General features: G+C 43.0%; 1 protein-coding gene across 4 annotated transcripts in view; it reads left to right on the top strand.

The window, feature by feature from the left end:
• EIF5B (eukaryotic translation initiation factor 5B) overlaps positions 1–14127 on the top strand; it is a 178032-nt gene that overhangs the window by 76665 nt on the left and 87240 nt on the right. Inside the window, exons 4-11 of one of the 4 annotated variants that reach the window (XM_068105141.2) lie at positions 1–55; positions 1407–1627; positions 1777–1927; positions 8605–8706; positions 8809–8868; positions 9095–9241; positions 10157–10404; positions 12573–12680. The exon at positions 1–55 is cut by the window's left edge and continues 750 nt beyond it. In XM_068105141.2, coding sequence (XP_067961242.2) covers positions 1–55; positions 1407–1627; positions 1777–1927; positions 8605–8706; positions 8809–8868; positions 9095–9241; positions 10157–10404; positions 12573–12680 — 1092 coding nt within the window. Of the gene's footprint in view, positions 83–1406; positions 1628–1776; positions 1928–8604; positions 8707–8808; positions 8869–9094; positions 9242–10156; positions 10405–12572; positions 12681–14127 lie in introns of all 4 variants that reach the window. The other 3 variants (XM_078775418.1, XM_068105139.2, XM_068105140.2) reach the window with 3 other exon arrangements.

Raw genomic sequence — 14127 nt, forward strand, 5'->3', positions numbered from 1 at the left:
GTGGATATTTCGATACCAACTGAAGAGTTGAATGAAGAACTTGGAGATGCGAAAGGTGCAGTACTCCAGAAAACTGATAACGGTAACTGACTTCATTTAAAAAGAAAAACTGACTCCCTTCTATTCGGCATCACTTTTCTACCACCTCAGCCTCACCTTTCCTCGTCCTCACCTTTCCTCGTCCTCACCTTTCATCCTCCTCCTCGGCCTCACCTTTCATCCTCCTCCTCGGCCTCACCTTTCAGCCTCCTCCTCGGCCTCACCTTTCAGCCTCCTCCTCGGCCTCACCTTTCATCCTCCTCCTCGGCCTCACCTTTCATCCTCCTCCTCGGCATCACCTTTCATCCTCCTCCTTGGCCTCACCTTTCATCCTTCTTCTCGGCCTCACCTTTCATCCTCCTCCTCGGCCTCACCTTTCATCCTCCTCCTCGGCCTCACCTTTCATCCTCCTCCTCGGCCTCACCTTTCATCCTCCTCCTCGGCATCACCTTTCATCCTCCTCCTCAGCCTCACCTTTCATCCTTCTTCTCGGCCTTACCTTTCATCCTTCTCGGCCTCACCTTTCATCCTTCTTCTCAGCCTCACCTTTCATCCTTCTTCAGGGCCTCACCTTTCATCCTTCTTCTCGGCCTCGACCTTCATCCCCCACTCCTCAGCCTCACCTTTCACCCCCCTCTTCGGCCTTGCCATTCACGAGCCTCCCCTCTTCCTCCTCCTCCTCCTCCTCCCCCTCCTCCTCCTCCGACTCCTCCTCGACTACTACTCTCCTTCCCCCACATACTCCTCTACTCTCCTTCCCCCACATACTCCTCTACCCTCCCCCCCCCACATCGTCCTCTACCACCTCCCCCCCCCCCCCCCCACTCCTCTCATCCTCCTCTAATCCCTCTCCCCACAGCCTCCTCTACCCTTCCCTCCTTCACACCCTCTACCCACATTCAACTCTACCCTCCCCCTCACCTACCACATCCTCCACGCTCCACCCTTCCACCCAGCAAAAGTTCCTCTTCCTGCCCTCCCTTTCCCCCTGTGGGCAAAATTGTACCAAATTATCACCTGTAAGTTGTCTGTGTCATGCACATACAAATACGTGTACTTATGTACATTACTTTGCTCACATATGCCACATGGAGGTTGATAAAAATTTTTTATTAAGAATGGGAATTCAGACTTGCAAATACAATTTTTTTATCCTGAGGATGCAGGCATTTACTCATTGTAGAGGTCGATTAGTTGAGATGGGGAGCTTTTTTTATTATCCTGCTTCCATTATACACACTTACTTTTCTCTTTCAAATGCACACGTTCAGCAGTTCTATAAAAGTCACCAAATTCAGTTGGAGGTCAGGTTGGCTGAAATACCACGTCATGCTTGAACTAAAACTGTGATTTTTTTTTTTCCCCAGGAGCAGAGAAAGATGCTGAAGGGGATGATGCAAAGAAGAAGAAAAAAAAGAAGGCTGAAAAGGAAGAAAAGCCAGAGAAAAAGAAGGGACCAAGCAAGGCAATGGTGAAAGCAATGCAGGAAGCTTTGGCAAAGAGGCGTGAGGAAGAGGAGAGGCTAAAGCAAGAAGAGGAAGAAAGGCTGCGCCGTATTGAGGAGGCTGAAGCGTTGTTTCTTGAGAAGGTGAGAAGGGATTACTTATCTGGGGAGGTTAATAATACTTAACTCAATAAATTGATTGTGCAAATTGCTCTTGAACAAACTTGTAGGGCCGTTACCAGCCTTTTGGTTTGATTTCTGGAGTCAATTGATTGTCATTCTTCTTTCAACAGGAACGGCTGGAACAGGAACGAAAGGAACGGAAAAAGCAGAAAGAAAAAGAGAGGAAGGAGAGGTTGAAGAAGGAAGGGAAGTTGCTCACACCATCTCAGCGACAAGCGAAAGCACGAGCAGAAGCTACACTGAGGGCCCTTCAGGCACAAGGTCAGTTTGTTCATCAAATATTACAAATGGATAGTAGGGTCAAGGGTCATTCTTCCAAAGGAATCCCTCTTATCATGGTGCTCACCCTCAAACCTGCATTGCAAATCTTGGTGAAAGGTTTGATGGCATTCTGAGCATGTCACACAGTTTGACACAGTTAATGTGTGCTGAAGGGGATGATGTATGTATAGACTAGACTAGACGGATTTATGGAAAAAGGCCATGTATAAGCTTCTCGGTACATTTTTGAGTAAAAGTTGGGAACCTCACTTTTTAACACAATTAGGGTATGCTGAATTCGATTAACCCGGTTCCCAAGCCGAAGTTTGTTTTTTTGAATTTTGAGTTTTTGAGTTTTGAATTTCCCACTTCCCACGTGCACAATGTGAACAACTTTGGATGATGTCAGGTACATCAAAGAAATGGCGTTATACACCAATTGATGCTGTTTTAAACAATATACCGAGAAGTTTGTCCACAGCACTGGGACTCACGCATTAACTGGGTGTGACACCACCTCCTATTTTGCAAATCACACCAAACGAATGGAATGCAAAGTCTTCAAACAGCACCATAAACTGCTGAAGAACTTAGGCATTGGTGAACTCACAGAGGAGACAATCAAATCTGCAGAAGCGTTCGTCTGCAGAATATATAATGTGCACAGAACAACCTCTGTTGATTCAACATACAACAACACAACAACATGCATTTTAAAGGCCATTTTCCCTGCTAGAGCGGGGGTTAGCCTTGCGGGCCCCATGACGATCTTCTCCATTTTGCCCTATTTTCTGCATCTCTCCTTGTTAACCCCCTTGCCCGCATTTCTTCTTCCACCATCTTTAGCCAAGTCTTTCTCGGTCTTCCCCGTCTTCTACTTCCTTCTACATTCATTTCCATCACTCTTCTCAACCAGTCACTTTCATCCTTCCTCAACACATGACCAAACCATCTCAACCTGTGCCTCTTCACAACATCAATCACAGGCTCTATTCCCATCATCTTTCGCAATTCATCATTTGTCCTCCTCTCTCTCAACGATACTCCACACATCCGTCGAACCATTCGCATTTCCACCCTTTCCAACCTTCGTTGCTGCTCTACGTTCATTACCCATGTCTCGCTCCCATAAATCATAACACTTCTCACACATGCAGCATACACCTTTCCCTTCAGCTTCAACGACACTCCCCTCATCATCAGCACACCACTCAATTCCCAAAACTTCTTCCATGCACATCTCACTCGAGCAACCGTTGCCGAGTCTGATCCACCTTCTCCATTCAGCATGTCTCCGAGGTAGCAAAATGTTTTCACACCTTCCAGCTTCACGCCGTCTCCAAGATCCAACTCAACATTTCCTCCATCTGCAGCTCCCTCTGTGCACACCTTACATTTGAATGTAGCTGCCACACTGGTTATGTTAATGACCCTCTCAGACCACTACATTTTTGATGAACCCACTCAGCGCACATTGTACACTGAATGGAGTTCACTCCGACACCCTTCCTACACACAGCACAGGGCCACTTCCCAGTTCTTTCCACCTCACCACATGCTTTACCACTTGCCATCACCTTCGTCTTTCCGATATTCACCTTCAGACCTTTTGTCTCCATACATTCCTTCCACGTGTTCATCTTTTCCTTCAGTCCATCCATACTTTCCGCAATCAACACCAGATCATCTGCATACAACAACTCCCACGGTAAACCCTCCTTTACGTTCTGAGCCAGCACCTCCATCACAGCTACAAATAGTAGTGGACTTAGTACGACCCCTGATGCACTCCCACCTTAACCTCAAACTCACCACTGTTCCCGTCCTTCGTCCTTACAGCTGTGCGCGCTCTTTTGTACATTGCCATCACTACTCTGATCAACCATTCCTCCACTCCTAACTTCCTCAATGCCCATGTCAATACTTTGCGTGGAACCCGATCGAATGCTTTCTCCAGATCAACAAACCCAAGAAACAACAAACAAGACAAGACAAAACAAAACAACAAGAAACAACAAGATTCAGCATGACATATGTTATTCTCCAAGACTGGTAAACCAAAAGCGATGTCACCGACAAGTGATGCTCTTCATTTCCATTTGATGCGAGTACACTATCAAGCCGTGGTATGGAGAAATGCTCATTGGGCCATACCTGACCTTCCTGCACCTGTGGAACAACAACAACAACAACAACATGCATTTAAAGGCCATTTTCCCTGCTAGAGCGGGGGTTAGCCTTGCGGTCCCCATGACAATCTTCTCCATCTTGCCCTATTTTCTGCATCTCCCCTTGTTAACCCCCTTGCCCGCATTTCTTCTTCGACCATCTTTAGCCAAGTCTTTCTCGGTCTTTCCCGTCCTCTACTTCCTTCTACATTCATTTCCATCACTCTTCTCAACCAGTCACTTTCATCCTTCCTCAACACATGACCAAACCATCTCAACCTGTTTCTCTTCACAGCATCCATCACAGGCTCTATTCCCATCATCTTTCGCAATTCATCATTTGTCTTCCTCTCTCTCAACGATACTCCACACATCCACCGAACCATTCGCATTTCCACCCTTTCCAGCCTTCGTTGCTGCTCTACGTTCATTACCCATGTCTCGCTCCCATAAATCATAACACTTCTCACACATGCAGCATACACCTTTCCCTTCAGCTTCAACGACACTCCCCTCCTCGTCAGCACGCCACTCAGTTCCCGAAACTTCTTCCATGCACATCTCACTCAAGCAACCGTTGCCGAGTCTGATCCACCTTCTCCATTCAGCATGTCTCCGAGGTAGCAAAATGTTTTCACACCTTCCAGCTTCACGCCGTCTCCAAGATCCAACTCAACATTTCCTCCATTAGTCAGGTTCACTATGTTAACAAATATAATTTTGTTCAAAATTTTGGTAGATTAGCAAAACTATACATTTTTGGAATATTCAGAGCATGAGGAATCCAAAAATTAATGTTTACATTTGCGTAGACACCTTTGCGAAAATGACACTCAGGACAGTGATGAAGATAGTCAGGTTCACTATGTTAACAAATATAATTTCTTTCAAAATTTTGGGATTCGCAAACCTGTACATTTTTGGAATCTTCAGAGCATGGAGAATCTGAAAATCAATGTTGGCATTTGCACAGACACCTGCATGGCCGCCATTTTGGATTTTGAAAATGGCTGCCATAAAATACATATTTTGCGCGATCTCGGCTTCTAGTCAACCTAGAGACTTAATTAAATATGCTAATCCTATGTTTTCTGGGTCAAGGAATCCAATAAAGGCCTCAAAATAGTGCTCAGGGTTATAGAAAAGCAACAAACAAAGGTAATTGAAAACCATTGTCTTTATATTTGTGATATAACTGTATTACATAATACATGATATTGCAAGTCCTTTGAAGTTATAGGTTGTTATAGGAAGTTATAGGTAGTATCAGATTGAATTATAAGTCTTATACACAGGATCTACGAGGTCTATACCGTTCAGGAATATGCTTTTACAGATCTTCATCACTGTCCTGAGTGTCATTTTCGCAAAGGTGTCTACGCAAATGTAAACATTAATTTTTGGATTCCTCATGCTCTGAATATTCCAAAAATGTATAGTTTTGCTCATCTACCAAAATTTTGAACGAAAAAACATAGTGAACCTGACTACATCTGCAGCTCCCTCTGTGCACACCTTACACTTGAATGTCGCTGCCACACTGGTTAATGACCCCCTCAAACCACTACATTTTTGATGAACCCACTCAGCGCACATTGTACATTGAATGGAATTCACTGCGACACCCTTCCTGCACACAGCACGCGGACACTTCCCAGTTCTTTCCACCTCACCACATGCTTTACCACTTGCCATCACCTTCGTTTTTTCCTATATTCACCTTCAGACCTTTTGTCTCCGGACCCTGGTGTTGGGCTAGCGGCTAGGGTGCCGGCTTAGGATCCTCGGGTCCTGGGTTCGAATCCTGGTCGATCGCTGAATTAACGCCAGGGGGGTTGACTCAGCCTGTCATCCTTCCGAGGTCGGCTAATTGAGTACCAGTTCACTGGTAATTCCCTGTTTGTCGTAAAAGGCGACAAAAAGGGTTGGCGGCCGGAAGGGCATCCGGCCGTAAAACATTGCTTCAAAAAGGGGACCGAAAAACAACAACAACCACGGTCCCTGAAAAAGGCCAACCCCCACTTTGCGTGGGAAAATGGCCTCTAAAGGTGTTTTTTTTTTTTTTTTTATAGACCTTTTGCTCCATACATTCCTTCCACTTGTTCATCTTCTCCTTCAGTCCATCCATACTTTCTGCAATCAACACCAGATCATCTGCATACAACAACTCCCACGGTAAACCCTCCTTTACGTTCTGAGCCAGCACCTCCATCACAGCTACAAATAGTAGTGGACTTAGTACCGACCCCTGATGCACTCCCACCTTCACCTCAAACTCACCACTGTTCCCGTCCTTCGTCCTAACAGCTGTGCGCGCTCTTTTGTACATTGCCATCACTACTCTGATCAACCATTCCTCCACTCCTAACTTCCTCAATGCCCATGTCACTACTTCACGTGGAACCCTATCGAATGCTTTCTCCAGATCAACGAACCCAAGAAACAACTTCTTCCTCTTCTCCATGTACTTCTCCTGCAACTGCCTCACAATAAAAAGCGCGTCTGTCATTCCTCTTCCTGGCATAAATCCAAACTGCATTTCGTCAATCTTCACTTTCTTCCTTATCCTCCTCTCCAACACCCTTTCCAATACCTTCATTCCATGCTCCAATAACTTTATCGCTCGATACGAGCCACAGTCCAGAGGGTCACCTTTCCCCTTGTACAGATGGACGAGGGTACTCAGTTCCCAATCCACTGGAATGCGGCCTTTTTTCACCACCAGATTGCAGATCTCTGTCATTCTCTTCACACCCCAATTTCCCGCTGCCTTCAACATATCTCCCACAACTCCCGTCGGCCCTCCCGCTTTTCTACTCTTCATTGCTTTTATCGCTTTTTTTTTTTTTTTTATTTTTTTTTTTTTATTGCTTTTATCGCTTCCTCAACTTCCTTCTCAGTTATCTTCTCTGCCGGTCCTAAAACTGGGTTACTCTCTATGTTGCCATCCCATTCATTCTCTGCATTCAACAGTATTTCCATTTATCTTTTCCATCTATCTTTAATTCCATCTGGGTCCACAACGATTTGTCCCACTTCATCCTTCAAGCAGCTCACCCCCATCACATCACACCTCTCTTTCGCTATCTGCTTTGCAATACTGAATACCGCTCTCTGACCCTCTTCCGAATCCAAGTGTTCTCCGAACATTTTCCTACATGCCTCCTGTGCCTTTGCTACGTCTTTCTTTGCAGTCTTCTTGGCTGCCTTATAACTTTCATGCTCTGCCTTTTCTGCCCCCATACCCTTCGCCTTCTGCCACTCCTTGAACTTCTTCCTCTTCTCGTCAATCCTCTTTCCAACTTCATCATCCCACCACCATGTTTCCAAGTGCCTCGGTGGTTCTTTTGTCCATCCACATACCTCACCAACGGCTCCCAACAGACTAGCTTTCATTGACATCCAACCACTTTCAAGCTCAACCACATCATCCTCCACCATACTCAGCCTCTCTTTTAATGCCTCCCTCACTGTCACTTCTTTCAACCTCCACACCCCTCATTCTCGGTTGGTACTTCATCCGCCGAGCTCTCCTCGCACCTTTCTTTCACCCTTTCACCCTTTCACCCTTTGAATGCTCTTTGAGGAATCGATATTGGAACAATCGGAACAACCACACAAATCGATACATACGACATTGTTCACTCGAAGAACAGCGCTTCAAGTTGCAATGACGGCGAGAACATTTGCAATGTTCATCATCCGTGAATTCATCCGCCTGCTTCTGATTGGTGGGTGTGACCATAGCACTGAGTGATCAGGTCAGTGCGAATATCAAATCGTGATCGTGTCCTTGGTCTGAATAATAACATTTTGTGGTGGAATATTGAGCGTGGAATTGCAGATTTAGACGATACATGCTGATATAATATTCAAAATTAAATGCCCTTATTTGCATGAGGTACGTAACGGAATTGAACGATAGAACGACTCAGCTCACGGCCTATAATTAATCAATTGCTGTTTACTCCATGTAAGCAATCCATGTGACAGAGTTTAATACATATTGATGTATAACATGCAAAGCTAGTATGTTTTGTCTGTAGGCATGCATACACAGTATTACTGAAATATTCAATGGCATATAAAATAACAGAAGACAAACAAGGTTTTATTATTATTCCTGTGGTTTATTCCTATATCATTTGTTACATAAGCATATGTATTAAAAGTCCTGGACAACAACTTAATTGTCCTGGAAAACTCCTGGAAATTTGGTTTTCCGTGGCTGTGTAAACCATGCAATGATTGTTATTGCAGGCTGTTTGTGTAAATTGTGTGAATATCCAGTTCATAAATGCATGCTCTTTGTTTTTGAAATAATCTTAGTGAAAGGGAGAGGTGTAATCAAGTGGATTCACAAGTTGAAGGGAATAATGCTATTACTTTAGGATACATTTGAAAGATACTGCAAGCAATAAAAAATATGGCTTGGTGTTTGCTCCTGTGTTTTAGATTATTTATTTATTTTTGAAGTGTATTTTTGCATCTGAATGGCTGTATTTGTAGGTATTGAAATTCCTTCTAAGGAAACGGTGCAGAAAAGAAAATCCATGATTGATGATCGTCGACGAAAGCAAAAACGACAGAGTCGTGATACACAGAGTTCTTGTAAGTAAAGGGCTGGACCATGAAGTTCAAGTTTTGATGAACGAGGGTTGGAGGAAAATAGACTTTGATTTTTTTTTTCTCTTCTTTCATTGATGCCAAAAGCAGTGGATATGGCCCAAGAACTTCAAGTCCAACAATCAGGTGAATCAATGCCCTTGGAAGGTCAGTGATTTTTCCTAATCCATCAAGTTTTAGTTTTTTTTGAGTCGAGATTATTAATAAAAGCTGAGTAATAAAAACGACACTTCACATACTATTATTTGCCTAAATTTTTAATTAAATCGCATCAGTTTTTATGTTGTGTTGTGTTGTGTGTTTCTGTTGTGTTGTTGTTGTGTTGTGTGTTGCATTCTTCATGGTCAAATGTTTCTCAATTTCGTTTTACAAGGAACCATCGCGAATGAGGTTGTGGCAGATGAGAAAGTGGTGGAGGAAGAGGATGAGGTGGAGGAAGAGGAGGAGGGGGAGGCAGAAAAAGAAGAAGAAGGCATTGCAGACTGGGAGATGATTGCCAGTGATGAGGAAAATCTAAAAGGTGTCAGACTCTTTATAATCCTTATGTATTGCATTTTAGGACAGTAAACACGAGATTACTTGTAGCTTAAAAATAAGAATAAACCTATTAAATATCAAGGCTGTGTAAATTGCCATGGGCACCCATTAAAATGATTAATTTTCGAGATTAATTTTGAAAAATATTTTTTAAAGCTGAATTAAAAAAGAAATTACTTGATACTCATTCATTAATTTTTGTTTTCAAAATTTCCACATTATTAAGATTGGTACATTGATTGGCACCAGGTGGGCTTAAACATGTGCTTTTGCCCTCGCCCCCCCCCCCCCCCAAAATTGGTCATTGTTATCCCAAGCCTTTTTTTTATCCCCCGCCCCCACAAAAAAACGGGGGAATATTGTAACCGGCTCTGTTGGTTTGTCACGGTCTCCCCGAAACGTTTGTGAATAAATTCACCAAACTTGATGAGTTATGATCACCACATGGCACAAAGATGCAAGAGCAGTAGCATGCTTTATTACAATGTTATCATGTTTTTTTGTTATTTATTTTGAAATTAGAATGCCATGCTGTGGAAGGACCCATTAAGTTGTTCTATACACCTCAGCTTGGCATGTGTACAAAACAACTCGGGTGGTCATGATAACCATTTTGGTGCGTCACACTCCACATCAGAAAGCTCCAGTAGAACTCCACAAAAAACATACCCCCCACATACAGTCACACACGGTCACACACATAGTCACACACAGTCACACACACTTGCGCGTGTACACACACACACACACACACACACACACACACACTCACACACACACTCACACACACACACACACTCACACACTCACACACACACTCTCACACAGTTACACACACACACATCCTTTATATGTTATTTTTGAAAGGTGATCATTTTGAAAAAATGTTTTTTTACAGAGGACAAACAGACAACAAAAACAACTGAAAGACATGGTGTTCTGAAACGAGTGGTAGAACAAGTGGAATCTGATGCAGGGAAGGAAGAGACTGAAATCTATTCTGACGATGAAGACAATGATGATGTGGATGCAGAAGAGGGAGAGGGAGAACAGGAAGATGAAGAGTCCGAATCGTCAGATTCGGATTTTGGTAATGAAAGAACCAAGGAGCAAAGAGAATACAACGTCGCAAAGAAAAGAATTGAGGTAATAATCGACTATCTATATAAAACTCTTTCTAACCACTGACCGACTCAATCATGTAAATGTTTGGTACTCACTAGTTTGGCTAGAAAGCTGAAATTTGATGTGCTGATGCAACCTGAAGCTATGATTACAGGAGAAAAGGGCAAAATTGTCCATAACGAAAATATCTGCCAACGAGTAAGCCATTAGATTTACAAAAGTATGAAGTAGGATTACATATCGCATGGTTACATATAGTCTTTTTTTCTTCTTTTTTTTTTTGTATATAAGATTGAGGCTCGTGTGGGATTGAAGAGAGTGAGGGAGTTTGTTCCAGAAGTGGGAGAAAAGAGGAATGAAAGAGTGAAGGTGAATAGAGAGTCTTGATTTTGGCGGTTTAACCATTAAGAGGATTGCAGGCAGATCTTGTGCGTCCTGCAGGAATATTTGGGGGACAGAGCACAGGCAGAGCAGGGGGAGCAAGGCCGGAGAGGAGTCGGTAGAAGACAGAAAGACCATCAACCTGCCTGCGGTGAGAGAGAGAAATGCCCTCAGAATTAGCTACATCGTGGGAGATTCCAATGATTCTGAATGCTTTGGTTTCAACCGCGTGAAGCCGAGCTAGGTGTGAGGCAGGAGCACCACTGGTCCACTGCACCAGCCCAGAGGGGAGAGCAGTATTCCATTGAGCTGCGGATGAAGCTCTGGTGTTTTGAGCATTTTGGAAGCAATCATCACAAACCTCGAAGGAAAAAGTAAAAAAGAAAAGACTTTGGCTTAAAATGTTTTTTCCTAATTTAGCACATATTTGACCATCTTGAGCTAAAAAAAAAAATTGATTAATACGCAATGTGTTTTTTTTTTCATTCACATGCGTAAAAAGAAATTCTGACAATATTATCAATAAATGTCCATAATAATATTGATCGAGGTAAGCCGGTTCAGCAAATACTGATACAACCTGTAGAGGCATGTTATCTAATTCTCTTGCCTGAATATGTCCACTTTGTATTATTTCACCAGATGACAGAAGTACAAAAAATTAATAAAAAAGCTATTTAAAGAAGTTTCTTACAAATCGATAGGTGGTAAAAATTTTCCATAGGTGGTAAAAATTTCCAGTTACCGGCTTTTAACAAAAACCCCTCAATACAACAAACAACAACAACATGCATTTTAAGGCCATTTTTCCCTGCTAGAGCGGGGGTTAGCCTTGCGGTCCGCATGACAATCTTCTGCCATTTTGCCCTATTTTCTGCATCTCTCCTTGTTATAACCCCCTTGCCCACATTTCCTCTTCCACCATCTTTAGCCAAGTCTTTCTCGGTCTTCCCCGTATTCTACTTCCTTCTACATTCATTTCCATCACTCTTCTCAACAAGTCACTTTCATCCTTCCTCAACACATGACCAAACCATCTCAACCTGTTCCTCTTCACAGCATCAATCACAGGCTCTATTCCCATCATCTTTCGCAATTCATCATTTGTCTTCCTCTCTCTCAACGATACTCCGCACATCCACCGAACCATTCACATTTCCACCCTTTCCAACCTTCGTTGCTGCTCTACGTTCATTACCCATGTCTCGCTCCCATAAATCATAACACTTCTCACACATGCAGCATACACCTTTCCCTTCAGCTTCAGCGACACTCCCCTCCTCATCAGCACGCCACTCAGTTCCCGAAACTTCTTCCATGCACATCTCACTCTAGCAACTGTTGCTGAGTCTGATCCACCTTCTCCATTCAGCATGTCTCCGATGTAGCAAAATGTTTTCACACCTTCCAGTTTCACACCGTCTCCAAGATACAACTCAACATTTCCTCCATCTGCAGCTCCCTCTGTGCACACCTTACATTTGAATGTAGCTGCCACACTGGTTAATGACCATCTCAGACCACTACATTTTTGATGAACCCACTCAGTGCACATTGTACATTGAATGGAGTTCACTCCGACACCCTTCCTGCACACAGCACACGGCCACTTCCCAGTTATTTCCACCTCACCACATGCTTTACCACTTGCCACCAACAAGAACCCCTCAATGTTTGTATTTAATTGTTTTCCATATTTTCGTGTTTGGCATAATGTATGACATTCCGTATTTTCTTTGTAATTGCCGTGTGTGTAAATTTCTGGCAGTTTATTGAAGTAACTGTTTGATGTGCAAATCTTTTTTTAGAAACGGCAAGCGCAAAATGCATCGAGAGTGACGACGGACAACCTCAGAGCACCTGTCATATGTGTGTTGGGACATGTCGACACTGGAAAAACCAAATTGCTCGACAAGGTTTGTCGGAATGTACAAGTTTTGTTTTCGCTCACATTCTGACTATTAGAGTGGATTCAGGTATAGTATAATGTTTGTTTCAAATTATGAATCCTCCATATTTTCACACCCTGACCACTTCCGTTTCATCGTCGTTACAAAGAAGTTTAAATTGTCTGCTTGGAAGTGTGCCATATGCTATGCTGCTTTTTTTCCCATGAAGCACTGGATCTGACATGAAGCACTATTTCATATGAATTGCTGCAGTTTTAATAACACCCCAAATATCCTTTCTGCAAAGGTACAGTAAGTACACTGTTACTGTGATCAATTTACATTAGAACCACAATTTTATCGATTACAACTTAAATTTACCATTTTTCCTCGATGGACACAAAACACGTCGTAGTTTACAACTGCAAAACAGTCTCAGCCATGGCCGCAAGATGACACCAAAAAGGCCTGTGTCGATTTTACTCATTGACATGCTCCCTGTCTCAAGCTTCTGCTTCATTGAAAAATCTAAAAATAAAAAAGTAGAACTGAAAGGTTATTGAATCAAATGATGTTCAGCCACCAGGTGGGTATAGTCCAAGCATGCGTTTATTCAAAAGATAAAGCGCAAGCGATACTCGGAAAAACTACACTTTGTTTTTGTCCTCTAACTCTTTTCTAAACTCTTTCTAAAGAGTCTTCTCTTGTCTTTCTTGTCTTGTCTTGTCATGTCTTTCTAAAGACTTTCTAAAGTCAAAAAAAACTAAACTCTTTTCCCCATTGAATATCTGTGGCGTGATCTATAAACTACTCTTGATGAGATTGTTGTGGAGCCAGATCTTGCTAGAAATTGCTCATTGGCACAAGATAGTTCAATATCAGGAAGTAGTAATAAATTTCCCGAATTCTCACGATCTTTCCAGAAAACGTAAATCTGACTAACCTTCTAAAACTTTCAATTTTTTTCCTCCACATCACTTGTAGAATAAACATCTCACCTCAACAAACCTTGCACTGTCATATATACATATTGTTTCGTTTATGGGGGTTAGGCAATGGAATACCTTCGGCCAGGTAGGATTGTATAGGCTACAATATAAGTACATTGTATAGTGTGCTCCGTATGCCGTGTAGAAACCTTCCTGTAACTAAGTATCCCGCATGTCCGGTAAGATCATATATGTCTCCATGCGAGGGGTGGAGCTATGCTAATTAGTTAGGGTATAAGGGTAAATTCGCTGTGTGTAAATCGCCTCTGTGGTTTTTTCCCTTTGTTCATTATGACACATGCACTCCGCACCTAAATTAAATAAACCCCATAAAAGCCACCAGATTCAGACATTTCAACATTACCACTGACGCCACCAGCCGAGTCATCACAAGGGCCGTGAGGCCCCGCCGCGAGAGGAGATGATTGGTCATAGCCGTGGAGCGATGCGGTGGGACTCTTTGATTGGAGCGCTCGCGGACGTCA

This window comes from Myxine glutinosa, chromosome 4 (assembly GCF_964187855.1).
Source record: "Myxine glutinosa chromosome 4, kmMyxGlut1.1, whole genome shotgun sequence".
In the NCBI taxonomy this organism is placed as follows: domain Eukaryota; kingdom Metazoa; phylum Chordata; class Myxini; order Myxiniformes; family Myxinidae; genus Myxine; species Myxine glutinosa.